General features: G+C 33.4%; 3 protein-coding genes across 6 annotated transcripts; all 3 read right to left on the reverse strand.

The window, feature by feature from the left end:
* Positions 1-4,907: 4,907 nt before the first annotated feature.
* LOC112022564 (uncharacterized) lies at positions 4,908-8,057 on the reverse strand (the record flags this gene model as incomplete). The annotated part of the gene is given in 5 exon segments (XM_065760485.1): positions 4,908-5,048; positions 5,140-5,252; positions 5,490-6,005; positions 6,168-6,199; positions 7,886-8,057. Coding segments are annotated over 3 exon segments (369 nt in total), but the record flags the coding sequence as incomplete, so codon positions are not given.
* A 3,631-nt stretch (positions 8,058-11,688) lies between these two features.
* On the reverse strand, positions 11,689-16,284 carry LOC112022576 (uncharacterized). Of its 2 annotated transcripts, none has more exons than XM_024055195.2 (5): positions 16,037-16,284; positions 15,838-15,920; positions 13,174-13,265; positions 12,113-12,167; positions 11,689-12,023 (listed from the first exon to the last, which is right to left on the reverse strand). In XM_024055195.2, exons 1-5 carry the CDS (start codon positions 16,163-16,165, stop codon positions 11,891-11,893), a joined length of 492 nt encoding a protein of 163 aa, XP_023910963.2. In that variant the 5' UTR covers positions 16,166-16,284; the 3' UTR covers positions 11,689-11,890. The 2 variants fall into 2 exon arrangements, with proteins under 2 accessions (XP_023910963.2, XP_023910961.2); XM_024055193.2 differs by having other exon boundaries at positions 13,174-13,277.
* A 4,006-nt stretch (positions 16,285-20,290) lies between these two features.
* LOC112022572 (pentatricopeptide repeat-containing protein At1g18485) lies at positions 20,291-25,774 on the reverse strand. 3 transcript variants are annotated; one of them, XM_024055189.2, is made up of 3 exons: positions 22,669-25,774; positions 21,957-22,042; positions 20,291-20,605 (listed from the first exon to the last, which is right to left on the reverse strand). In XM_024055189.2, exon 1 carries the CDS (start codon positions 25,725-25,727, stop codon positions 22,809-22,811), a length of 2,919 nt encoding a protein of 972 aa, XP_023910957.1. In that variant the 5' UTR covers positions 25,728-25,774; the 3' UTR covers positions 20,291-20,605; positions 21,957-22,042; positions 22,669-22,808. The 3 variants fall into 3 exon arrangements, with proteins under 3 accessions (XP_023910957.1, XP_023910956.1, XP_023910958.1); XM_024055188.2 differs by lacking the exon at positions 20,291-20,605 and having other exon boundaries at positions 21,846-22,042; positions 22,674-25,774; XM_024055190.2 differs by lacking the exon at positions 20,291-20,605 and having other exon boundaries at positions 21,846-22,042.
* Positions 25,775-26,394: the final 620 nt, after the last annotated feature.

Consider the following 26,394-nt stretch of genomic DNA (forward strand, 5'->3'; position numbering starts at 1 on the left):
TGATTGTATGTGATTTCTCATGGCTGTAGTGCCATTTAACTTAGTGTCACAAGCATAGGTTGTGCCACAATAGTTACAAGCTGACCTAGGTTTTTCCCCCCCTTCAATAACAGTAAAATGACCCCAAACAATAGATCTTTTTTTACCAGTATTACCTGCAGTTGGTGGGAGTGGGGGTTTGCCTTTGTCTTCATGCACATTGGTTGCCCCTTGATCCACTTCATTGTGTTGACCCTCTGGGATTTCTCTTGTCTCATTCATCTACAAAATAAAATAAAACACAATAAGTCAGCAACTATAAAAAGTAAGAAATAAAAAATAAAATTTAATGCCAAAATGAGTCTAGTCTACAATATAAAAAAATACGGTAACAATAACAGTAGTATAACACAATAAAAGTCAGCAACAGAAAAAAAAAAAAAAAAAAGAAAAAAAAAAGAAAAAAAAAGAAAAGAAAAGGACTCTTCACAAGAAAGTAATCTATTAACAAATACCCCAACATCGTTAACTATTAACAAATACAACATCATCACAGTTAAGCATATGGGGTTATTGATTTTCAAATCTGTAACATCAATAAGAAAATAACTTAACATAACACTCACAGATTCACAGCATGTCAACAACAATAAACAAAAATATCACAACAATAAATAAATAAAAAAGCAGCTAACTTTATATATATCAAACCTCAAAGGCAATCAGCTAACTTTAATAAAGAAACCAACTAGCACATGCAGCCAAGCACTATCGATTTTTTCAAAACCCTAACTTTATTTGCATATAAAACATTAAAACTTGAAAAAATAAACAGAGAGAAACATAACACAGAGAGAGGGTCAGAGAGTATTGATATTTCTATTTTCAAAACCTAAAAAACAAAACAGAAAACACATAACACAGAGAAACACAAAACAGAGAGAGGGTCAGAGGGTATCAAGATTTCTATTTTCAAAACCTAAAACACAAAACCCACTAACACAAAGTAACACAAAACACAGAGTAACACAAAACAGAGAGTGGGTCATAGTATCAAGATTTCTATTTTCAAAACCTAAAACACCAAACACAGAGAAACACAAACAAAAGACAAACATAAAACAGAGAGGCGGCATGTGGAGGGTGGCGTGAAAGTGAAAGTGAAAGTGTGAGGGCGACGACGACGGCAGAGGGAGAGTGAAAGTGTGGGGAAGACAGACTCACTGTGGGAGATGAGAAGCCGATGATCGTGGAGAGGGCGGCGTGTGGAGGCGACGGCAGAGGGAAGGAGTGGAAAGTGTGAGAGGTAGGAAGTGGGGCGGCCTGAGGTCTGAATGTTAGAGAGTGAAAGGGTGAGACTGAGAGTGAAAATGAAAGAGTGGGCTGGGTATGTAGGGTAGGGTTTCCACTTTTTCCTTTTATAGTTCAATTAGTTTTAGTTTAATTAGATAATTAGCTAGTTTAATTATAGGTGATTAAAATCTAATAGATTTTAAAATGCTAGCCGGATCATTTGAAATTTGAAACTTTGAAGTGATGACTGAAAAAAAAAGAAAAAGGCCCACTGCAACTTACTGAACTTAGTTTCCTTTAGTCACTTGATAACTTAGTTTGGTAACTTAGTTTGAACTTAGTTTCTTGATGGATTGGACTTTGCCCACTGCCCAAAGCAAAGCTGGCAAAGCATACCTGCCAACTGCCAAAAGCTGAAAAGCAAATCTTTTTTTTTTTTGAAAATATCCGGTAGAGAGAGTAGAGTGTTAAACATTTACAAAATATTTTATATTTAATATAATAATATATTAATGATATTACTAAATAATAATATTTCGGTTCGGTTCGGTGTATTAAAATTTGACACCGAAAACTGAACCGAAATTTTCGATTTTTTATAAAATAAAACCGAAACCGAACCGAACCTAACCGAAACCGAACCGAAATTTTTACATATGTTCGGCCGGTTTGAAGTGGTTTTTTCGGTTCTTCGGTTTTTTGCACACCCCTAGTTGTTGGATTTCATGCTCTTCTCAATTGGTTGGAGTCTTGCTCGAAAATAAGTCAGATTGCATTAAATCTTGAGTGGAAGGTCTGAGTGGGTAGTTGGGGGAGTAATTAATGCGATACATATTGATTTAGTCTTCAGTTTAGCTTTTGAGATTAATGATCAATCCAGTCACCTTAGGGCAATATATATTGTTCCTGTAAACGGTTGATACGCCAATGCCGATCTTTCTAAGTGAAGTTACAGAAAAGTCCGGGACATTTATCTCCGGACAAAATTTAATTACAAAATTAGTTATAACCTTATTTAATAAAATAAATATTATTTTATGTTTTGAAAATTTAACCGTTGAATTGCATGCTTTTTACACTCTTAATATACATGTCAAATTTTGTGTTAATCAGAAATTATTTACTATATAATCTATAAGTTTATATTTTATGCATAATTTTAAACTATAAAAACTTGCAATTTAAACAATTTATTGATAACATAGCTTTTCCAATTTAAACAATTTATGAATAACATAGCTATTGATTTTTAATTTTCTAGAAATTTTGCAAGTATGAAGAATATAAGAAGAAGATATAATCCAATTAGGGGTGTCCAGCCAGATCCGGAACCCGACCCACCCTTTGGAACTGTCTGATTCGGCTCGAGAACCGGCCAACCTGACGCCGGTGACGGGTCGGCGGTGGGTCTCTGCTCCCTGAACCCAAAAACGATGGGTCGATTGGCGGGTTTGAGGCTGAGAAACCGATATTTAACCGACCTGACTATATCTGAATAGAAAATCGCTCATTTTCTATTTGATCTGTTGAGATCTGGCCTGAACTTGAAGGAAAATCGCCCATTTTCTGTCCGATCTATTGAGATTCGGCTTGAACTCAAAGGAAAATCACCCATTTTTTGTCCGATATGCCGAGATCTCATCGAGAACTAGCCAGATCTCACTGAGATCGGCTTGATCTCTTCGAGATCCATTGAGATCTCATCAAGATCCAGTGGCTTTTGGCAAAATCCAGTAGATTTTCTCACAACCCGAAACTGACCAAGGATCGATCTGAACTCGACGAAAATCCGACCACTCGAACTGACTCTGTTCATCGGTTGGCGGTGGGTCTAAGCATGGGAAACTCGAAGTGATCGGGTCGATTTCGGGTTGGGCACAAACCCGACCTGGACCGACCCGTGGACAGCCCTAAATCCAATGATGGATTTGTTAAAATTTATTTCCAATAAAAAGATATTGAATAAGGTTGTAGTCTTAAACTACAAGCAATTTTGTAGCTAAACTTTGTTATTTATCTCCCGGGCCCACATAACTAACACTAATGGTCTGTTTGGATTGAGGGAAGGGGGGGGGGAGGGGGAGTAGAGTAGATTTAACACAAAATTAGCTTATTTTTAGCTAACTCTACTCTACTCTCCCTCCTCCCCTCTTTCATCCAAACAGGCCATAAAGGATGTGATCTTATAAGCGGAAGGATGAGATCTCATAAGTGGTTGAATGGGTTTAATTAGTCTTATTTATTGGTTATGAGAAAAAACCTTAATTAGCTACAAATAAGGTTTTGGAATCCCTAATTTCACGATTGGTTTATTTGGAATTAGATTCTCAAAAATAACAAAAAAAAAAGTTTATTTGGAATTGAAATCCATTTTATATTGATTCTCAAAAAAAAAAAAAAATCCATTTTAATTATATGATTCTCGAAAAATAAAATAAAATAAGAAATCCAATAGTTTATAATGGGAAAATAAAATCTTCTGATTTTATGCGGAGAAATAAAACCTTCACGAATCACGTGACATAATTAAGAACATATATACCAAATATTCTTACCAGAATTAGATTGTGATTTACGGTTGATACACTATTACTTATAAAACTTCCATAACTGAAACCTAACCCTAGATTTTTTTTAGTTACTTGGCCTTCGCGTGCGGCTTCACCTATATATATAAACGAACCAACCCTATATGTATTAACCTAAAGCTTTAGAAAGTCATTTTCTTACAACATTCTGCGTTCAAGTTTAAGGTTTTAGAAGAAAACCTTTTGTCTCCTGTTATAGCAAGCTTGTTTTCAATGGCCATCCCCGGATACATGGTTAGTCATTTTTTTTCATTCATCCTTAGCCTTTTTGTTTGTGTGTTTTATATCTTTTTCTTAACATGATATAGTGCTTTTCATATTACGTTTTGCAGAGTTGTTCTCTGAAAGTTGATACCAAAGCTCCCGAGTGGCACACGACATTGATCAAAGTATTGAAGGGTGTTAGAGGTTCAATTTGCTCATTGCTCTCTTTCACTTTTGATATAGCTAGGAGTTTTTTTTTTTTTTTTTTTTTTTGGGCTAATGGGCTGTTTCTTATAATCTATTATTATTTTTCTTGTTTTTTTGCCTAACTCAAAACAAACTCTGAACTTGTCAATAGTTGAGGCTTGATGTAATCCTAGAATACGGTTCACCATTTTCACAAACTTTTTCCTTTCGGTTTTCAATTTTTTCTTTCGGGCGTCAATTTCCTGCATTGTATCTGGATCGTCAAAGTCCAAAGTATCAGTGAATGACCACAAACATTCCCATCTATGAGAAAGAACACTAGTTCTGATTGCTTCTTTCATTTTCAAGGGAGACAGTATAGAGATGAGTATTTCATCTGGCAACTGACTAATGAGATCCTCCGAGTTCCTAATACACTTAAGATTTCAAACACCAAATACACACAAGAAAAAATAAGTCAGTAAGCTTTACCAAGGNTATAAATGCTCATGGAAATTCAAGGAATATCTCTTCAATAGATAAAAAGAAGGAAAACCATGAGCCAACAATTAATGTGCAAATTGCATCACCTAAATTAAAGAATAAAAGCTATTAGTATGCTTAAGTGGCAAGTTATGAAGTACGAATTGTCACCTCCAAGGAAAATTTATGTAAAACATGTGTCGCTTCAATTAAAGGTATTAAGCCAAGGAGGCTTCCATCATCACATGCAGCAACTCTCACTTCAAGGCGTCTAAGATTAAGCAAGCCTTGTAATTCAGGGAATTCCAAGTTATCCTGAAAATGAACAAACTAGAGATAAGAGAACAGTGCATAAAACAGAATAAATATACATGCAAGCGATTGCAAAAGAATTTTAAGTGCTTACATCATTGAAATTGCAAATGTCAAGCATCAAACACTGTAGCTGAGACAAGTAGTTTGACAGAGGGCAAAATAAATAACTGATTCGTACAGGATATATTCCACCAATAAGTACATCTACGAGACAGGGTGCATAATTAACATACAACTCTATTCTTGGACCAACAAATCCAAAAGACTTCAGATTTGGAGCAAAAATGTCAATACTTTTAATTTGTGTACAATTTATTATGTGTAAGTACTTCAACTGCAGTGACAGACCGGAAATCTTCAGTCTCACTAGAGATTGAGAACGGGCAACATGTAACTTTTCAAGCACAGGACAATTGGAAAGGCAGTGCTCAAGAAGCTCACCAGTTACATTGACGTACTTTAGAGTGAGGGATGTCAGGAAATTGATACAAGGTACTCCAATTTTACTTATTATTCTTGTGAGCTGCTCATGTGGAAATGTAGAATAATGCCTCATTGCCTTATACTTTCCAATGGTGTAAAGTCCAATTCAAGCCTTTTGACTCTCTTTGAGATTACAAAGTCAAGCCAGCTATCAATATGACGTGTAGAATTTTTGCCTAACTCAAAACAAACTCTGAACTTGTCGATAGTTGAGGCTTGATGTAATCCTAGAATTCGGTTCACCCTTTTCACAAACTTTTTCCTTTCGGTTTTCAATTTTTTCTTTCAGACGTCAATGTCCTGCATTGTATCTGGATCGTCAAAGTCCAAAGTATCAGTGAATGACCACAACCATTCCCATCTATGAGAAAGAACACTAGTTCTGATTGCTTCTTTCATTTTCAAGGGAGACAGTATAGAGATGAGTATTTCATCTGGCAACTGACTAATGAGATCCTCCGAGTTCCTAATACACTTAAAATTTCGAACGCCAAATACACACAAGAAAAAATAAGTCAGTAAGCTATACCAAAGTATTCAACAATTTCACAAAAGAGTTACTTTGTCTATAAAGAACGTTCAATGAGCTTAAAAATTACAACTAATTTTCTGAAAGGTGATATTTTTATTTTTTACCTTGTGGGATGACTTGTCCATTTAAACAAGAGCTGCAAAATTAGAGAAATATGAGATTAACGACCTTGTAGACCAAATGTAGAATAAAATCGAGCCAATAATCGAGACTTGCGGAGCAGAGACGAGTCAAAAATAAAGAGAAAACAATAACTTTATAACATATATATTCAGCAAAATATCTTTGGGGTCTCTGTTTTCCTCCAATGAGTTATTCAAACAAATTGATGAATTGAATAATAAAATTAAGTTTAGAAATTGAAAACTTTTTGTTGAAAGTAAAAATTAACTTAAATAGTACAGTGAGAAGACTAATGAATAGTACTAAAAAGTATAGTGAAATCTATAAATAGTAGCAAAAATAAGTTAAATAGTAAAATAAGTTGACAAAAATAATCTCTGCCAAACGGACACTTATTCACCAATTATTACCAATAGAGACGTAATTCTAATAAAATATTATTGGGTTTACTTCTTCACTTCTTTATATATTCTTAACTTTAATTTTGTTAACTTAAAAGTATATAAAGTGAGTGATGCGTGATGAATTCAGGGAAGGAGCCCGCGCGGGGGGGGGTGTGGCGGGGCGCAACTGACCCCCTGACTCCTCCAAAACTTTCATAGCTATAGGCATATATGAAGCCTTTGCCCCTTGTAATTCATTGTCATAGGAAAAAAAAAAAAAAAAAAACACTGGAATAAAAAACTGACACATTCTTACTGAAAAAGACAAAAGAAAATAAAAGAACCTGCCGCCGTAATAAAAGCAGCAAGAAGTTCCCTAACACATCAAAATATTATATTTTTTATTTTTGATCCGAACACATCAAAGGCAAAAGAACCTCTAACTTTTTGGCTTGTCTCAGATTTTCACTTTCACAACACTTCTGCTTTTTATTTTTTATTTAATTTATTTACATAATAAGAAACACAATAATTTTCACAATAATTAAGTTAGTAAATTTTTACTTTTTTATTTTTTATTTGGACTCATCTTCCACATTCTTATTTATTTACTAGTTAACAATTAACCACTTAACAATTATGTAAAATTTTGTAACCCTAAAGTTATTGAAATTTGTTCATATCTCTCACTATTTTAATTAGCGGATCCCATATTGTACCCATAATAATAATAATAATAAAACTACTTAATGTTCATACCACTAAAACTCCAAAGACAGCACTTTTTTTTTTTCCTTCTATCTCTAGGTGTTTTTACAATTTCAAACTCTAGGTTTTTGCCCTAGCTCCGCCACCGGATGAATTGATCATTTTTTGCATAGAACTTGCACAAATGAAACTCTATCAACTACTACTAGGGATTGGATTAGATTCAAAGTTACGATTTAGGAGGGACTGCAGTTGTTGGCAAAATGGGCAGTTCAAGGGTCCTCTCATGGTTTCCCAATTCCAGTTGGGTCCAAGATAGGGCTTCGAGATTGGATGTTTTGGGACTGAGTTTGTTTCTGGGTAGTTTTTGCTATGGTTCATGTATATTAATGTAAGAAATTTTCCTTCCAGCAGAAAACTTAAGGCCACCTCTTCTATAAGATAATATTTAAGGGTTTTTTTAAAAAAATATATATATAAAAATCACTATCACAGTACCACACCGATGAACAAAGAGGAAGTTTAGAGAGAAAACAAAATAAAAACAAAGAAAAGTTGAGAAACTACCGTTCTGCCTTTTGAGCAAATTAATGCTTCTGCAGACTCACCTATTTTTACCGTAATCGAAGAAGAAGACCGGAGAGAGAATCTTGTGGTACGGCTCTGAAGATTCGTATCAATTTTTTCTTTCCCAGGATTTTGTAATTTTCCAGTCCCCCCTTCTAATGTTTCCCTTTTGATTAGTCTTGATGCTATTGGAACTCTGTATGTTTCCCTTTTGATTAGTCTTTGATTTGTAAATATACTTATTTTGCTTCTTATGGTCATCTCATAGGTGAGGAAATTTTTTTTTTTTTTTTTTTTTTTATATTAGATTCCTTTATTGATGTTGTTTTATTAAATTGTAACACAAATTGAAGTTATACAACAGCAAATCATGCAATGATGTAGTTTCTTAAAAAATTTATAAAATTATTTTAATCTACTTCACAAATAGGTAAGTTCTCGTGCATAGCACAAGTTAGTGACTAGTTGAGATATAATTGTGGGTGCAAGAGTGTATTGGTTTTTAATACAAATTTGACGTGGCATTCATTTATTGGTGGCATAAATTAGCCCATTTATGCCAACTCCAGACCGAAGGTTTACTCTTGTCGTAAGATGCAGCTAAGTTGATATCAAAGGCTATTGAAAGGGAAATAAAAAGTATTGCCTTTAATAGATATCAACTTCAAATATAGGTAGAGAGTTCCAGTTAGCTCAACTAGTAAAGTCTCTGATGGTTGAATAAAAGATCTAGGGTTCAATTCTTATTTACACCAAAAACTGATTGGTGTCTTGGTCTGATGATAAAGAGCTATCATCAAGAGCGAACGCCATAAGAAACTCTCTCAAAAAAAAAAAAAAAATCTANTTTTCCATTCCAAGAGACAAGGAAATTTGTTGCTCACAACCTTGCTAAACATACCAAACATACCAAACAGTTAGTATTTTTTTAGTGTGATGGAGAATGTTCTTCCAGTTCTATAATTTTAGCGATTTGACTTGCTCATCTTAATAAAACTAGTGATGGCCCCGTGCAATACGTGGATAATGCTTTAAGCTGTTATGTGAAAAACTCATATAGAATGTTCGAAATATTTTTAAGTAATAACATAAAGTAATGTTGCGAAACATGAAGAGGTTTGTGTTAAATTAATGATGTAATACAAAATTAAGGGGATGAAGAATTTAGACTATAGAGAAAATGTTACATAAATTAGAAATTATTATTATGTGGGCAATATCTTCTCAAAAAAAAAAGTGGTGTAATAAAGTTGATTATTTGTTTAATCATTTTTTTTTTTGGCTGAAATTTTAATCATAATTTTTTTTTTCTTCATTGGCTTGGAGTTAGCATAAAAATTTTGTAACTTCATGTTAATGTTTAGCTGCCTTATAGAAATATCATCCAAAATTTATATGTCATGTTTATGTTAGTGAAGTATGATAGTAATGGGTGAAATACTCAATGAAAATAGTAATATTCTATTAATGGAATTTTGAAAAAATTACACTTTACTACAAAACTATGCATCAGATTTTACTTTATTCCATAAATTATTCAAAGATACTTTGCACTATAAACTATCACACTTTACACCCCGGTGTTACTTTTGTTGTTATATTTGACATAATGCTATTGCATGTGACAAGCACATGCATTTTGCTTAAGTGAAACAAACTTAAAAGACCAAAATACCATTCTTCAAAATCAATTAAAACAAAAGCCAATTTTTTCCACCTCTCTCCCTATCTTCTTCTCCAAATTCAGATTCTTGTAAATCCTAAATCTCCAATTCAAAAATTGCTTCCACTCCACCATCCCATATTATAACCTTGGCATGATAACTAGCATATCCATGTGGTTTGCTGTGGAAATATGGTTATAGAGAGTTGTTTTTAGTGCTGTCAGGACATGATTTTTTAGGAAAAAAAATGCTAAAGAGATTCTCCTAATGTAAGAACCCATTTCTAAGCATCCACGGAGAGCCAGTAAAACGCTTTATCTCTTGATACTGTGACAGATAACAGATCACCTTAAGGTCAACTTGATGGAGGCCACGTCAAACGCTTTATCTCTTGGCTAGCAGTCAAGGTGTTTACAAGAATCTGAATCTAATTTTGAAGAAAGTTGTTTCGATCTTTTAAGTTCGTACCACTTAAGCAAAATGCATATACTTGTCACATGTATTAGTTAAATATAACAGCAAAAGTAACACCAAGGTATAAAGTATGATAAGTGTAATAGTTCAGGATTCAAAAAGTGCGTTCGAATAGTTTAAGATGCAAAGTGTAATTTGATGCATAGTTTAAAATGGTAAAATATAATTTTTTTAAAATTTTATTATAATCCAAAATATGTAAAGAAGTTAAGGGAAAAAGCTAAATGAAAAATTACTTAACAAAGTGTCACATGACAAAAACACATGGTCTCTCATGAACTTTTTTCTTTCTTATATAACTTTAATGAAGTGGAAGCTTAAATGAGTCTTAGGGAATATGTCACTTAATAAAACCTCATACTCTCTCACATGAAGTCTCCTCTTTCACACACACACACATATATATATGATATTGATTTGCAACCTTCTCAAAATAAATAAATAAATAAATCCAAACATTAAATACATGTACCCCAATGTACACATTCAAAGATGTATCCATATATACCACAAAGATGTATCTATATATACTATCGCATACCCTTAATGTAATAGTCATTCCACAAATATATACAAAGGACGAGCTCACGTCTTCCCTACAACAGTTGACATTGCTCGTATTTCAAATTAAAATACAGAACAAACAAAATAAACAGAAACAATAGAACACAACAACCATCACATCTAACAATACTCTCTCAAAAAAAAAAAAAAAATCTAATATAGGTGCAACCTATATAGGGAAATATTTGTAATACTTTTTATTTAATTGCAAATATAAGTATTACTATAGTCTATACAGTATTATAGGCTAATTATAACCTACTCACCTATAATTTAGCCGAAATTTAAGTTGCTTATCTGTGGTTTGAAATTTGGTACTTTACACACCTGAAGTTAGATTGAATAGACTTTTATTATTTATGATTTTGGAGCGTTACATATAAAGGCATAGCATACACTAGTTGTCAATGGTACGTCTTTCATTTGGCATTGTTAATGTGTAATTTATACTAAGATTGAACCAAACAAAAGTGAGAGGCTCCTCCAGTACATCACATCAAATAATCAGAAATAATACCAATTGTGTATGGTATGTGATGTCGTATATAGCATACTTAACTCGGCATTACAAATGCAAGCTCACCAAATTCATTAAGCATATTGGTTGAGACATACATATGGATTTGGATGCCTTTTTGTTCTTTTAATTCTCAGTCAAAACAAATTTGGGCTGCTTGAGCTTTCGGAACCATATTCAGGATTGGCTTATGGAGCCAAACAAGGCTCATCATGCAAATCATGAAATTGATTCAAGGATGAGTTGCTTAGTTATCACTGTTGACCAGGTCCTCAAAAGCAAAGGTCCTTCTGGGAGAGATCAAACTTTGCATTTAGGAATTGAAATCATTGCAAAAAGATATAGAATAAAACCATCCCTCCTCGCATTTTAATATTACAAAAACCTTAATAAGTACAAGACATTTAGCTTGATCAACAGAATACGTTCAACTTTCTCAAAAAAAAAAGAAAAAGAAAAAAAGAATACGTTCAAATTTTTTCCACTTAATTTATGTAGCTATTTTTATGTTGGGAAAGATCTCCATTTCAATTGAATATAGTTCCTGTCATTTTTCAGCACTTTGCTCCCTCCAACCTAATTATTTATGATGGCTGATTTACTTGTGTTTCTGGATGCAAAAGCATTGATAAATTGTATGTTTCCAGATCCAATAGCGTTGATAAATTGTAAATTCTGAACCGTGGACATTTCTTACACTAAATGGGAGGTTACGTGAAGTTGTGGTTCATTTCATCCAGTAACCCGATTGTCTACATCATAAATAATATACGGTACCACGTTCCATACAGGTAGATCTAAGAGTATGGTTAAGGTAGCAAATGTCTTCAGCTAGTCTTTCTTACTGGGTGCTTCCCGTTTGATATATCAGTTGGAGTTTCATCTGAATAAGCTGGAATACTGCTGCTTTGGTCTTCAAAACCCTGCACTGGGTTTGCATATGATCGGGTACAAGGCCACCTTCACACAATAGGGCCTAAAATAGATTAGCTTCTGCTGCAGCATATGCAAATTCCAGATAAAAAACACATGCTTCAATTTCATTGTACCTGCTTGACTTTATGACCTCGTCATCTATTGTCATGTTCTCATCAAATATGTTGCCTGCAAATGACAGATAAAACTCAATCATTATGATAATGATGATGATGATGATGACATCCACTACAATAATGAATCATTAAGTAACTTACATGCATCATAAATTTTCATTCTAGTACAACAAAAAATTAAGTTCATTGAAGAAAAAGTATATTATGGTCAACCAGTGGAAATTGAATCTTTGTCTTGTGTTCTACTTTGCCCTTCAACATTAAAACCTGAGAAACTTGCATAATCACCACTTCATACATGACATCAATCTACAAATCCTTTACCTTGCAGGCAACAAGAAAGAATATATGAAAGAAGTGCAAAATTAAATGGCTATCAGGAAGATCCTGAACTTGCTTGAGATATGACTAGAATACAAAGAGTTTTCATCGGGCTTAAAATCTATTAGACAACATGTACACCAAATAGGATTTCAGCAATTATACCTTGAGAGCCTACATGAGAGGTGCACAAGCCAACAGAAGGACAGAAATGCAAATACATTTTATGGTTTGCTCCACAATGATACGATTTTGACACAGATTCATATATAAATAAAATGTGACCAAATGATGGTAAGTACAAAATGTTTCAAAAAAAAGCAAGTCAAAAAAAGCAATCTCAAATTCCTAGTGGCTAAAGATGGTAATAAGAATAAAAGATTAAAACGTACCCTAGGACAAAGGTATTATTACATAAAAAGAACACACCAAAGAGAGAGAGTTGAAATCATAAATTTTTTGGCTGATGACAGTAACTGAAAATTACATTATTGAAGAATTTATATAAGTTGATAAGAAAACTGACCACCCACAAAATCTTTTCTCTGAATGAGGGAGAGAACTGAGAATAAAGAAAATCAATTGCCTAATTTCCACTCAATTAAGTACGAAAATGAGAAACCAAATTGTCCAAGACTATGCAGGGCACAAAAGAATTTAAACAAAAGAAAAAAAAAAAAGAGACAAATAGAATAACCCCTATTATAAAATTCAAAGTTATATCAAATACTGTTTACCTCCATATAGATTCTTCTTAGAGAAGTATTTTGCCATCAACCGGAAAGTGTAGTCAGCTTCATATTTCTTGAACTTCTCAATGTAGTCTGTGCTGTCAAGAAACCTAACAAAAATGAAGATCACGCTATATCATGTAGCCTCTTATATAGATCTAAAGATAGTATCCCCTTGTCCCAAAATGAGTGTCCTTGTTCAAACAAGGAAATCTTTTTTAGAATCAAGAAATGCATTGACAATAATCTTTTAGTAATTTCTTATGTAATTACCATTTCAAAGGTATAACTGTATAAGGGATATAATTTGTACGAAAACATTGGAAAAGTACAAAATTTAACATAGCAACAACAACAAAAAAAGGCATTTGTTTGGGACAGGGAGTTAAAACTACATAAGTTATAGAAAGGCTATATGGGCCATTTTAAAGATACATATTTTTTAAAAACAAAAATGAAAGAAAAAGTAATTATAAGGACTCACAAAGCACAAAAAGGTTAGTATAATTGTAGACAACAGAAAAAGCATCAGCTATCCTTTCTACTGATATGCTTGAGACTTATTATTTTTGGACAGTACAGATATACTTAAGACTAGCATCTGATCTAAGTTGCTTAATATTTCTACCTAATTACAAGCTCTAATTAAAGATACACAACTCATGTATATTATCTAAAGTGTGAACCTGGTTAGCAGTTACCAAAACAAAGAAATAAAATCCAAGCATCATAATATGGACGTCTAAGCTTAAAGCCATACTTTTTTTTTTTTTTTTAAATATACTTAAAGTCATATTTGAAATCATATGAAGGCTGTTGACCAAATTACTTGGTGACTTAGTCATCTTTTGTGCAGTGGCTATGCACAAACGTGCAAGAGAAAGAGGGAGAGAGAAAGATTTGAAACAATGTTTTTACCCTTGAGTCATGTGCCCCCCATCCACCCCCCCCCACCCCCCCCAACACACACACACATTCTTTACAATAACATCAGGTGGTATACTGTTATTGCAGAACAACTTTCAAAATTTAGATGAATATTTATGGTTCTTCATTGTGATGTAGTATAACCGTGTATGGTCACACAACACCACACAAGGAAAACACTAACTGGTAATACAAACAAAAATTAAAGCATTGCAGAAGATGTTACTAACAAGGGGTAAATTATTGCTGCCAGAATTTTCTCCAAGTGAATTAAACTTGAGAGGAAAAAAAATAGCAATAAATTTTATTACTTTTTGTAATTCATTTATATGGGCTTACCCTAGCAGTACACAAATAACAGCATCATCACTAATGTAATCTAAGGAAATCCCATGTAGAAAGATATCATTGCTTCTAATTAATTCTGATGGATAAATTCCAAGTAGTAGCAATTTATGGTACCTTAAATAAAAGTGAAATCCATAGAAGGAAGGACATACTTGATCTTAAACCAATACAAGACAAAGCACAAAAATTAACAAAATTATTAAAACCTTAAAAACCCTGAAGTGAAAATTAGAATGCTTCAATCATCTTTTAAAAGGACTAAGAAAGAGCAGGTGAAACACCAGAAGGTGCCAACCAGTTGAGCTACACAGCTCTTGGCAAGCTTAGGAGCCCGTAAAATCCTCAAATTTTGTTGTTTAAATTAACATTGACAGATTTCTTTTCTTGTCATCAAGTGAGATGGGAAATAAAGCTCAACCTTTTTTAAATCCTTTGGAGATTTCCAAGCCACCTGCTTTGTCAGGTACTTATGCCCATGTTGCAGTTCGTTGCAGCCACCATGTTAGATACCTTGTATCCATATCAGAGGCTGTGCTTGTGTCAGCATATACATTAATGGATTCTAGAGGTTTTTTAACCATTGTTTTAACAATTTCATTAATGGTCATTAACAGCTCCAATTTTGTTTTTTCTCACATCTACTGGCATCTTCTGCTCACACTCTTCAAGCCATGTTGATACATATTAAAAGCTGGTTTTTGCAATTTAGTTCCACAATGTTGTAACGTTAAAGGGAAATTCAGTTTGTAAATTAGTACAGTTATCAATCTTTCCTACTTTTCACTAATCTGATACATAAAATTTTCCATATAAAGGTATTTAAGGCAGCTTAATTCACTGAAGAATCCTATAAAGTATCACTTAAGCTTGTTTTGTGACCTTCCTTCATAATTCATCTGGTATGTCAAAATAATGCAAAAGCAAAGGAAATTAACTCTTGAACTACAAATTTTCACCATTTTTTACCCTTCAAAGTTTGACCATATTCCTATTCAAATTATGAAATCAACAGCTCCTTGGTTGTAGGCAAAAATACATTTTTTCTTTAATTATTTATTTGTTTTCTCTTTTGTTATAAAGTTTCTTTTCTTTTTCTTTTTTCTTTTTTTCCTTCTAAATTTCCATTGATTTTCAGAGAACACGAGCAAATAGATGTTTAAGTATAACATAAGCTAGGTCCTTATTTTGTTTTATTAAAAAGAACCCATTTGGTTTGGTGGGAAAAAAAAAAAAAAAAAAAACCAATCATACACTAAACAAAAACAAGAAACAATGACGAACATATTCGAATATGGGATTAAATTCTAAAACCTATAAAGATCACAACCCCAGAATTTTAGTACAGACATGCATGCAACAAAAGACAGAGAAAAAATAAATAATTAAAAAACTAACTGGAAGTGTTGGTGTGGAAAGTCAGGCTTTTTGTCGTCGACATTGAGAGATCCATTATTCGGGGTTGGTCCTTCGTCGACAACCTTAACAAACACAATACAACAAGAAACCCTCTTTAATGTTAATAATCTAAAACAAAACAGAACAGAAAAATAGTGTTATTTAATTACAAATAAACAGAGAGAGAGAGAGAGAGGACCTGAAGGTGAAGTGGGTTAGGTGGAGTGAGAGAAGTGGTGGGGCTGGTGGCGGAGTTCTCCGAATTGGAGGCCGACGGCGGCGAGGGTGGTGTTGGAGGTGAACTTGATGGCACGTTCGGCATTTCCATATTTTATTATTATTTAAAAGGCACACACAAACTAATAATAAGTGAAGAAGAAGAAGAGAGAAGCAGAGAAGTAGAGAGTATAGACGACTTTAAGAATTTGCAGTATTTTGTACAGTTGGTTGTTCTCTCTCTAACCAGTTTTTATCTCGATTTATTAACTTACTAACTAATTTTATTTTTATTTTTATTTTTATTTTTTGGCTTTTAGATATTATATTTCTATATAATTTTATTGTTAAGTAAATAAATCTTCTTTTTTTTTCCAATTGTTAATCATTCTTTTTATTAGTTTACCTTTTTAAGAATACTAATACTATGTGCATGTTTGGCAAAAATTAAAAAGTCAGCTTATTTTTGCTACTATTTATAGACTTCACTATACTTTTTGGTATTATTCATGAGTCTCACTATACTATTTTAGTTAACTTTTACATTTACTTTCAGTAAAAAGCTTTTAGTTTTAGCAAAATAAGTTAATTCCAAACAAACCATATATCTACAATATTTTCACAATAAATTTCAGGGGTGACAAGCTATTCATAACAAATCTTAGTATGACGTGCTGTTACTAATTCTAATATGAGTTTACCAATAAAATTAATTTTTTTCCCACATTAAAAGTCAATAACAACTTATGATTTAGAATGTGTTATGAAATTATTATAAAAATATTGTCTAAAAAGTCTCCAACGTCTTCATTATAATTTAGTACTCTGATTTTTTTTTTTTAATTTACGATACTTTGAAAAAAAAAAAAAAAAAAAAAAAAGAGGGGGGACGATACTTTGAAGTTGAATGTGAATAAAGAGATATTTATTATTAATTTATTACAATAATATTTATTTGAAAGGAAAAAATTTAGCTACAAAATTAGTTGTAACTTTAGGCTACAAACTTACTTAATATCTTTTTATTGGATTTGAATTTTGACAAATTCACCATTGAATTACATCATTTTTTTATATCCTCTATGCTTGAAAAATTTCAAGAAAATTAAAGATCAATAGCTATGTCATCAATAAATTTTTTAAATTGCAAGTTTTTGTAATTTAAACTTATGCACAAAATATAAGTTTATAAATTATATAGTAAATGATATTCGATTAATACAAAATTTAACATGTGTATTAAGGGTGTAAAGAACATGCAATTCAACAGTTAGATTTTTAAAATATGTTGTAATATTTATTTTATTGAGTGAGTTTGTAGTCTTAAGCTACAACCAATTTTGTAGCTAAACTTTGTCTTATTTGAAATTGATCAATTTTATGATTTAGATTAAATTTTATAAATTTAAAAATATATTCAGCGCTAATTTATTAAAATTTTTGACTATATAAACTTAATTGTAGCATACACTCGGCAACATGAAAACGTTTTTAACTGTTTTTCTTCAAATGCTGAGCTTGTAACATCTTTCAGTTCTGGAATTTTATCTTTTGGGTGAACCCTTTGACCAATTGCTTTCTTCGTAACACTCTAGTGTAGACAAAGTTTAGAACCATCATCTACCACAACCCTTTTTTTAACAAGAAGATGAGCTAAACCAACTCACAAAACATTTTTGAAGTACACAATAAAGAGAGCTAAACCGTTATACAAGCTCAGCTTAAGAGCCTCAATATTATAACCACCCTTTTCCATGTGAACCAGTTCAAAATATCACACCTAAAAGTGTAATAAATGGCTGACTACTGCTCTATCAGAAGCAAGAAATGTAGTACTTCCAGCACTAATTCATTAAGAAAACAGACAGAATTGAACATCCAAACCCATTTCAGAGAAACACAAAAACAAATTTCATAGCCCAAATAACACCCAATTTCTATTAGAGACCAAAATGTTAAACAAAATAGATGCTATAGGAGAAAGATCGAAACATTAAATACAAGGGCCCCACAATACACATTCAAAGATGTACCCATATATAGAATTCAAACATTCCATGACACTTGTTTGTCAATGTTCATTGGATTCCCACACAAAATCAAGTGTAGTGTGCGAGTGAGAAAGTAATCTTCCCTAGAACAATTGACATTGCTCATTTTCCATATTAAAAAACAGAATAAACAAAATAAACAGAAACAATAGAAGGCACAACCTTCACATTTTAACAATTAGCAGTCCATGTTACAAACGCTTGGATATAAAATCAAATATCATTACAGTAAAAATAATTTAAAATCTCTAACATATAGATAATCACACATAACCACTTGCTAATATTAATGATGGTGATTACAACATAATTAACTCAGCTCCTAAGGGTAGATGTTTCTTTAGCTGCTCAGCACATTCTCTGGCGCCGTCATTCTCTTTATCCTGAGGAGTTCCCACTAAATGTGGAGTACAAGGATTAATTACAATCTTCTCAAGGCTAATGGCACTTTCGAGTAAATAAACTGTAAGATCAATGTCTACTTCACGCCCCACAAATCCATTTATTTCCACCACCTTGAGGTGTTCATTGGGATGTTTCATCGCCTTCCTTGATTCTCTATATTTATGTGGGCGTTTAGACCATGCAAAACATGTCAACTGCAGTTCAGAAAAAGGAAAATAAGTATCGAATCATGCATGCAATTGGGAAAAAGAAAGTAAGGAAGTTCAAAACAGATAGCAATGATACTCAAGCAGTATGTGTAAGCAAATAAAAATATATGGATTAAAATCAAAAAAATAATGATGATCAAAACATGAAGGGTAAATTAAATCTAATGAAACCATATTTAGAGCCATTAGAGAGGATGTTAGAGCAAGGTCAGAGGCTGTAAGAATAATATAGCCATATTTAGTTGATTGTTATGTGGTTGTGGAGAATAATGTTTTCTGTATTTGATGATTAGTTGTTGTTGTTTGTAGATTGATGTTGCTCAGCTGTACTCTATTTTGGAAATTTGTTAAAAAATTTCTTCTTCATTCAAAAATAATAATAATGATGATGATGATATGTAAGTAACTGCTAAACTTTGGAAATTGAAGATGATGACTTTAATATAGGACAAAGTTTACCTCCAAACCGGTTAAGACGAAACTTCCTCCAACCCATTACATAGCGACTCAAAAAACAATCCACATATAATTTTAGTCACATGATTTATTTAATGAATCATGTGATTTGTTCAAATAATTCACATAGATAGTTTTATGAAGTGCCATATAATGAGTTGGAGAAGATTCCTCCAAACCGGTTTGGAGGCAAACTTTACCCAAAAATATAAATGCTCATGGAAATTCAAAGAATATCTTTTTTATATATATATATATACAATATGGAAATTCTACTCTAACATAATTTAAGAGTATATGCGTGTAAAACTCCTTTTTGAGAACTTAAAATCTTGGTCTTTGCCCCCACACCCCATAAACATTTATACTTGTGGAGTGACCACTGCACCAAGGGTGCGCAGTGGTCAAGGAATATCTTTTAAATAGATAAAAAAAAATGGAAAACCATGAGCCAACAATTAATGTGCAAATTGCATCACCGAAATTAAAGAATAAAAAGCTATTAGTATGCTCAAGTGGCAAGTTATGAAATATGAATAGTCACCTCCATGGAAAATTACCGTAAAACATGTGTCGCTCCTATTATAGAGATTAAGCCAAGGAGGTTTCCATCAACAGATGCAGCAACTCTCACTTCAATTCGGGAATTCCAATTCATTCTGAAAAATAACAAACTAGAGATAAAGATAACAGTGCATAAAACAGAATAAACATACATGAAAGAGATTGCAAAAGAATATAAAGTGCTTACAAAATTGCAATGGCAAATGTCGAGTTTCAAACACTGTAGCTGAGACAAGTAGCTTGACAGAGGGCAAAATAAATAACTCATAGGTGAGGAATATATTCCACCAACAAGTACATCTAGAAGACGGGGTGCATAATTAACAGACAACTCTATTCTTGAACCAACAAATCCAAAATACTCAAGATTTGGAGCAAAAATTTCAATACTTTTAATTTGTGAATAATTTATTATGTGTAAGTACTTCAACTGCAGTGACGGACCGAAAATTTTCAGTCTCACTAGAGATAGAGAATGTTCAACATGTGACCTTTCAAGCACAGGACAATTGGAAAGGCAGTGATCAAGAAGCTTGCCAGTTACATTGACGCACATTAGAGTAAGGGATGTCAGGAAATCTCCAATAGAATTTATAATCCTTGTAAAGCGCTTATGTGTAAATGTATAACATCATAGTCATCAATGGCGTAAAGTCCAATTCAAGCCTTTTGACTCTCTTTGAGATTACAAAATCAATCCATTTATCAATGTGACGTGTAAAATGTTTGTCTAACTCAAAACAGACTCTGAACTTGTCTATAGTAGAGGCTCAACATAATTTTAGAATACAGTTCACCCTTTTCACAAACTTACTCCTTCTGATTTTGAATTTTTTTTCTTTTGGGCCACAATGTCCCGCACTGGATCTGCATTGTCAAAGTCCAAAGTATCAGGGAACAGCCACAAATATTTCCACCTAAGCAAAAGAACATGAGTTTTGATTGCTTCTTTCATTGTCAACAAAGACAGTATAGAGATGAGTATTTCATCTAGCAACCAACTTATGCGATCCTCCAAATCCCCCAAGTTCCTCACACACTTGAAATTGAAATTTAAACACCAAATACAAAAAATTATCAGATTTCAAACACCAAATAAATAAATAAAAGTCAGTAAGCTTACCAAAGTATTTAAGAGTTAGTTTGTTTATAAAGAAGGTTACCGACATTAAAAATTACAACTAATTTTCCGAAAGTATGGAAAATTACATGAGATTAATGACCTTGAAGACCAAATTGATGTCTACATTGTGCCATGATCTCAGTGTAAGCCAGTTAAAAGGACAAAGTTAGGCAATAAACTTGTTTGTACCATAAAGCTACAATTTCACTTAATATCTTTTTATTGTATGTAAATTTTGACAAATTCACCTTTGGATTATATTTGATATAAGAGAAATTAAAGAACGAACATTTACAGGTGAGAAGACAATTTGGGTACTCAATCTTGCAACAATGAAAATAGTTGACTTTGCCTGCACACATCTATTTAGGTTTGTAAAAGAAAATGACACGAGTGATGCAAGAATTAATATCGTAAGAGAGCAAAGATAAATTAAATAAATGAGGAATCAAAATAGTACGGTTAGAAAAGAAATTTGTGTTTATAGCTTTATATACGCGCAATAATTAGGGTAAAAACAGAGAAGAGATCTGGACCATTGATTTGAGGGGTAAGAAAACACCTCAACCAAAAAAAAAAAAAGGATTTATTTAGGTTTAAAAAGTGCGAATATTTTTTCAACACAAGCAATTCATACACTTCCTCTTCAAATCGTGCAATTAGATTTCAACATACAATATCAAACATATTCTCTAGAGACTGATTGATTACACATTAATTTGAACTTTGCATCTTTGCATACAACACAGACACGATTACTTTTAAGCCTCTCATCATGATGCAACTACTTTCAAAGACATAATTCCGACATCAATGGGATTTATTTATCTAATTGATCGCATGGATCCTCCCAGCAAATATGCAATTAACTGCAACAAGCAACAAATGCTTGCGCATATGCAGCATGTACCATTCTCAGGAACACAGATTCACCTTGCCACAGCCAGGGCATAGCACACAGCAATGTTACTAAAACAGAACAAATTAGAGAATAGTTATAATATAACCACTAAATTTCCAAATTAATCTAACACACGACATTTATATATAAGCAATTTCACCTAAGTTTGTAACATATAATCTTTACAATGCTACCTGATTTTATAGAATACTTGCTATTGAAGCCTTTCACTGATTGTAGGAAAGTGTAGTAAGCGAATCAGCACTTCAGCATCAACTATCTAAAAAAAATCAAACAGAAGAAAATATTTAAGTTAAAAACTTTATAAGCATGTCAATATAAAGAAAATGATATTAAAAAAATACTACAAATTAGATGAGATACATAACAGACTAGTACAGAAAACAGGTTTAGAAAGGTACTTTTCTTAGCAAGATCTTAGATGTTTCCAAATCACCACATACTCGTTATTATTTGTTTTTTTCTTTCCATTACATAATAAATGTGCATGTATTGATGTGTCACAGCAGCAACTTAACCATCTGAGTGAACAAATCGTTACTATTGATCCCTAACCTCTTTATCATATTTAAACAGCAAGATATGACTCGGGCTATTAGGAAGCTATAGGGTGCTGCTTGGCAAATTATGCAGTAATTTGACTACAGACTACAGAGATGCTTCCCACCATTAATGGTAAAAAAGTCTGTTTCTCATCATTTAGAAAATAAGATCTTTGTATTTTACATAGCTCATATTTTCTACCTCCACCTTTTAGAAGTTCTAAATTTTAATCTACAATGTAAAATTTATTGTCTAGGAAAAGAGCTTCAATGAGGAGATGCACAATGTGTTTCACATAGAATATGCTCAGAAATTAGGACAATGTCAATTGAATTTAATTACCATACAAGTTGTAAGGACATGGGAGAACGTGGGAATAAGCTGAAGCAATCATTTGTGCAGCTAGAAACCCCTTGATACGCTCTGAGAAATTTTCACTCAAAATACGACTGGAGAATACTTGCCCAGCCCCACACATTCACCTACCAATAATCTTGACAAGAACAAAACCCATCTTTGAAATGGTGAAAGCGTTTGTTATCTCTCACAATTATTTCCCTTTCAACAGCCTTTGATATCAACTTAGCCGCATTATGACAATCTACACAAATGCGCAGATTTTTGCAGATCCTCAGTGTTGCACCTTTGGTCGTCTTTAACAACCCAAAAGAAATTGCAAGCTTCTCACTGTGTCCCCGTAACACCTCAATCTTCTCCTCTTCTCTCAATTCATGAAGCACGGAATCTGTGTTGGGTTTATATCCAATTATGCTAATCTTCTCCTCTAATCTTCTCCATACATCTCGGATCTCTTCTGACTCTGGTAGCAACTCATCACCCACAACAAAGCTAAAAACTTCCCCTCCAAGTTCAATCCAACTGCGGCCAGCATCTTTCTGAAGGCCAGTCTCCTTCATTATTTGCCGCACCCTTCTCACATCATCCCATTTCCCTGACCCAGCATATAAATTTGAGAGTAGAACATAAGTCTCTGCTTTGTCTGGTTCCAGTGCTAGTAACTTTTCTGCGACTTTTATTCCCATATCCAAATCACCATAAATTCTGCAGGAACTGAGCAATGAGCTCCAGATTCCAGCATCTGGTTCTTCAGGCATCTCTAGTATGAGCTTTAGAGCTTCATCCAATTGGCCAGCTCGACCCAGCATGTCCACAACACAGGCATAATGTTCCAGTTTTGGCTCTATTCCATACAAACTTTGCATCTGATTGAGATATTTTAACCCCTCTTTAACCAACCCAGCATGGCTACATGCCATTAGAAGTCCTATAAATGTAAACCCATCAGCCTTGTAGCCTGATCTTTGCATTTTTTCAAATAGCTCCATGGCCTTGTTTCCATGTCCATGAATTCCATATCCTGCAATTATAACATTCCACGATGCCTCATCTTTCTCCTTTAAACTGTCAAAAACCCTTTGAGATTGTTCTATGCAGCCACTTTTTGCATACATATCTATGAGTGAACAACCAACAAAAACGTCTTCTGTTAGGTTAGCCTTTAAAGTAAAGCAATGAATTTCTTTTCCCAAACGCAGAGCTGACAGCTGAGAACAAGCCCCAAATATAGTTGTTATGGCAATCTCATAAGGTTGAATTCCATTAGAAAGCATTTGACGGAAGAGATTGAGGGATTCATCAGGAAGTGCATTTTGTGAGTAACCAGCAATCATTGCATTCCAAGATACTAAAATTTTATTTTCCATCCTATCAAACAATGCCCTTGCAGATAACATTTTGCTGCAATGAATATAAAGTGATAGTAATGAGATTCCAATAAATGAATCCATTTCTAAACCATTTCGTAGCACAAATCCATGAATCTCTTTGCCATAATGCAAACATTTCAGGTGGGCACAAGCTAAAATAAGGCTACCAATGCTATACCAGTCAGGAGCTAAGCCTGAATATGTCATTTGAATGTACAAATCTAAGGCCTTTCTTGGATCACCATTTTGTGCATGGCCACCAATAAGTGCATTCCAGGAGTTCACTGTCTTAGTTTCAATTCCATAGAACACATGTTCGGCAGAGCTAAGTGACCCACATTTTGCATAAGCTGCAACAAAACCATTGGCCACCAATTCATCATCTTGAAGCCCATGTCTTAATGAATGACCATGAAGTTCCTTCAAGCAAGGCATTTCTGATTCCTCTAAACAAGCTTGCAAAACATTCAATATGGTGACCTCATTCACCTTCATTTTCCATGGTTCAATCTGCATCTCCCGTAACAGATCAAATGTTCTGCTTACATTTCCTTCCCCAGAGTAACCTCCAATCACGGTATTCCATGAAACCACATTCTTGTTATCACTCTTAGCAAATAAAGTTTGGGCTTCAGCTAAGTAGCCACATTTTGAGTACATGTGTATCAATGCATTATTCACCATTAAATCATGATTCAGCCCCAACTTAACTGCCAAACAATGAACTACCATTCCTATAACTACGTCTCCTTCAGCTGCACATATAGGTAATATCGTGACAATAGTCGCAACATCCGGTACCAAACCCTCCTCACCCTTCAAAATCTCCCTAAATGTATTATAAAACTCTTTAAAAAACCCATTCTCAGAAAACCCAGAAATCATGGAATTCCAAGAAACCAAGTTCCTCTCAGGCATATATTCAAACACCTCCACTGCATCCTCAACAAACCCACATTTCCCATACATTGCAATAAGCGCATTACCCACAAACACGTCAGAAATCAAACCCATCTTCATTGCCATCCCATGAATCACTTTCCCCAACCCCACATCCAAAAGCCCAGCACAAGCCTTAATCACACAAGGCAAAGTAAAATTATCTGGTTTAAACTCTGTAACCGAAATAAGCTCCATAAACAAGCTGATTGCTCCATCATAAAGCTCATTTCTAACGTACCCACTAACAAGTGCATTCCAAAGAAACAAGTTCTTCCTCTGTAACCCATCGAAGACTAGACGAGAATCCAAAGGAGAGCCACACATGGAGTACATAGTAACGAGACGGGTGTTGAGAACGAAGTCATTGCTGAACTGGGTCGACTTCGAAACCAGCTCGTGGACTTTCCGGCCAGTCTCGATGTCCTTTTGGCGACCACAGGCCTGTAATAGGACACCCATAGCTTCTGCATTGTTGAGAGCGTTTGTTCTTTGAAGGAAATTCAGAGCTTCAGTGAGGTTCCGAGACTCACAGAGCTTGTTTATTTCTTGAAGTAAAGGGTTGCTCTTTTTGTTGTGGGTTTTGGTGGACAGTGAGAGAGTTGCTTTTGGAGTGAAGATTGGAAGAAGGGAATGTTTGGTAGTGTTTGATATTGGGGTGTGAACGAAGGGAGTGTGGTGGTGGTGGCGGCGGCGGTGGTGTAGTGAGAGTGGTGGTGCCACTGTAGAAGCCATGTTGAGGTGTGCAGAGCTGGGGGACTCTTATCTGTAGGATTTGTTTAGTTCAGTTCTTGCAGTAATTAAAATCAAAAAATATATTCTATTAACCCTATTTGTTTCCTTATAAAATATATTTTCAATTTTTTTAATATTTAAAATATTTAAGACAGTTGAAAAACTTGATAAATATTTGAATTATTAGACATAAATATATTTTCAAATATGCTTTAAAATGTTGAAAATAATTATTTGAATATTACTAGACATAAAATTTTAAGAAAAATTTCATTTTACCGCCTAACCTATATTTCATATTACACTTTCATCCTAAATTATAGTCTTTATTACATTTTGCACCTTAACATGACATCAAGTTTACCATTAACTTGAATGAAAGAATATGTTATTATGTGAAAAGATCAAATTACTCTTCTTTTCAATTTTTTAAAAATAAAAAAATAAATTACACTTTATTACTATAAACTATACTCCTAATTATATTTTGCACTTTAGATTTTTAATTTCCATCAAAGTTAATAGCAAGCTTAAGGTTATTGTGTAATGTGTAACAAAAGCCATAGTTTATTGTGCAAAACATATATTCGAAAAGTTTATGATGCAAAATATAATATGAAACATAGTTTAGAATGATAAAGCGGAATTTTTCTAAAATTTTGGCTAA

This window comes from Quercus suber, unplaced genomic scaffold, assembly GCF_002906115.3.
Source record: "Quercus suber isolate HL8 unplaced genomic scaffold, Cork oak 2.0 scaffold_369, whole genome shotgun sequence".
Lineage (NCBI taxonomy): Eukaryota > Viridiplantae > Streptophyta > Magnoliopsida > Fagales > Fagaceae > Quercus > Quercus suber.

Bases quoted from the DNA above. Each gene is read 5' to 3' on its own strand.
- LOC112022576 (XM_024055193.2), bottom strand. From the start codon at position 16,165: ATGGAAATGCCGAACGTGCCATCAAGTTCACCTCCAACACCACCCTCG. The intron at 13,278-15,837 runs GTTAGTTTTTTA...CATTTTTGTTAG, and splicing joins TTTCCACACCAACACTTCCA to GTTTCTTGACAGCACAGACT. The intron at 12,024-12,112 runs GTACAATGAAAT...TATTGTGTGAAG, and splicing joins GAGGTCATAAAGTCAAGCAG to GTGGCCTTGTACCCGATCAT.
- LOC112022572 (XM_024055189.2), bottom strand. From the start codon at position 25,727: ATGGCTTCTACAGTGGCACCACCACTCTCACTACACCACCGCCGCCGC.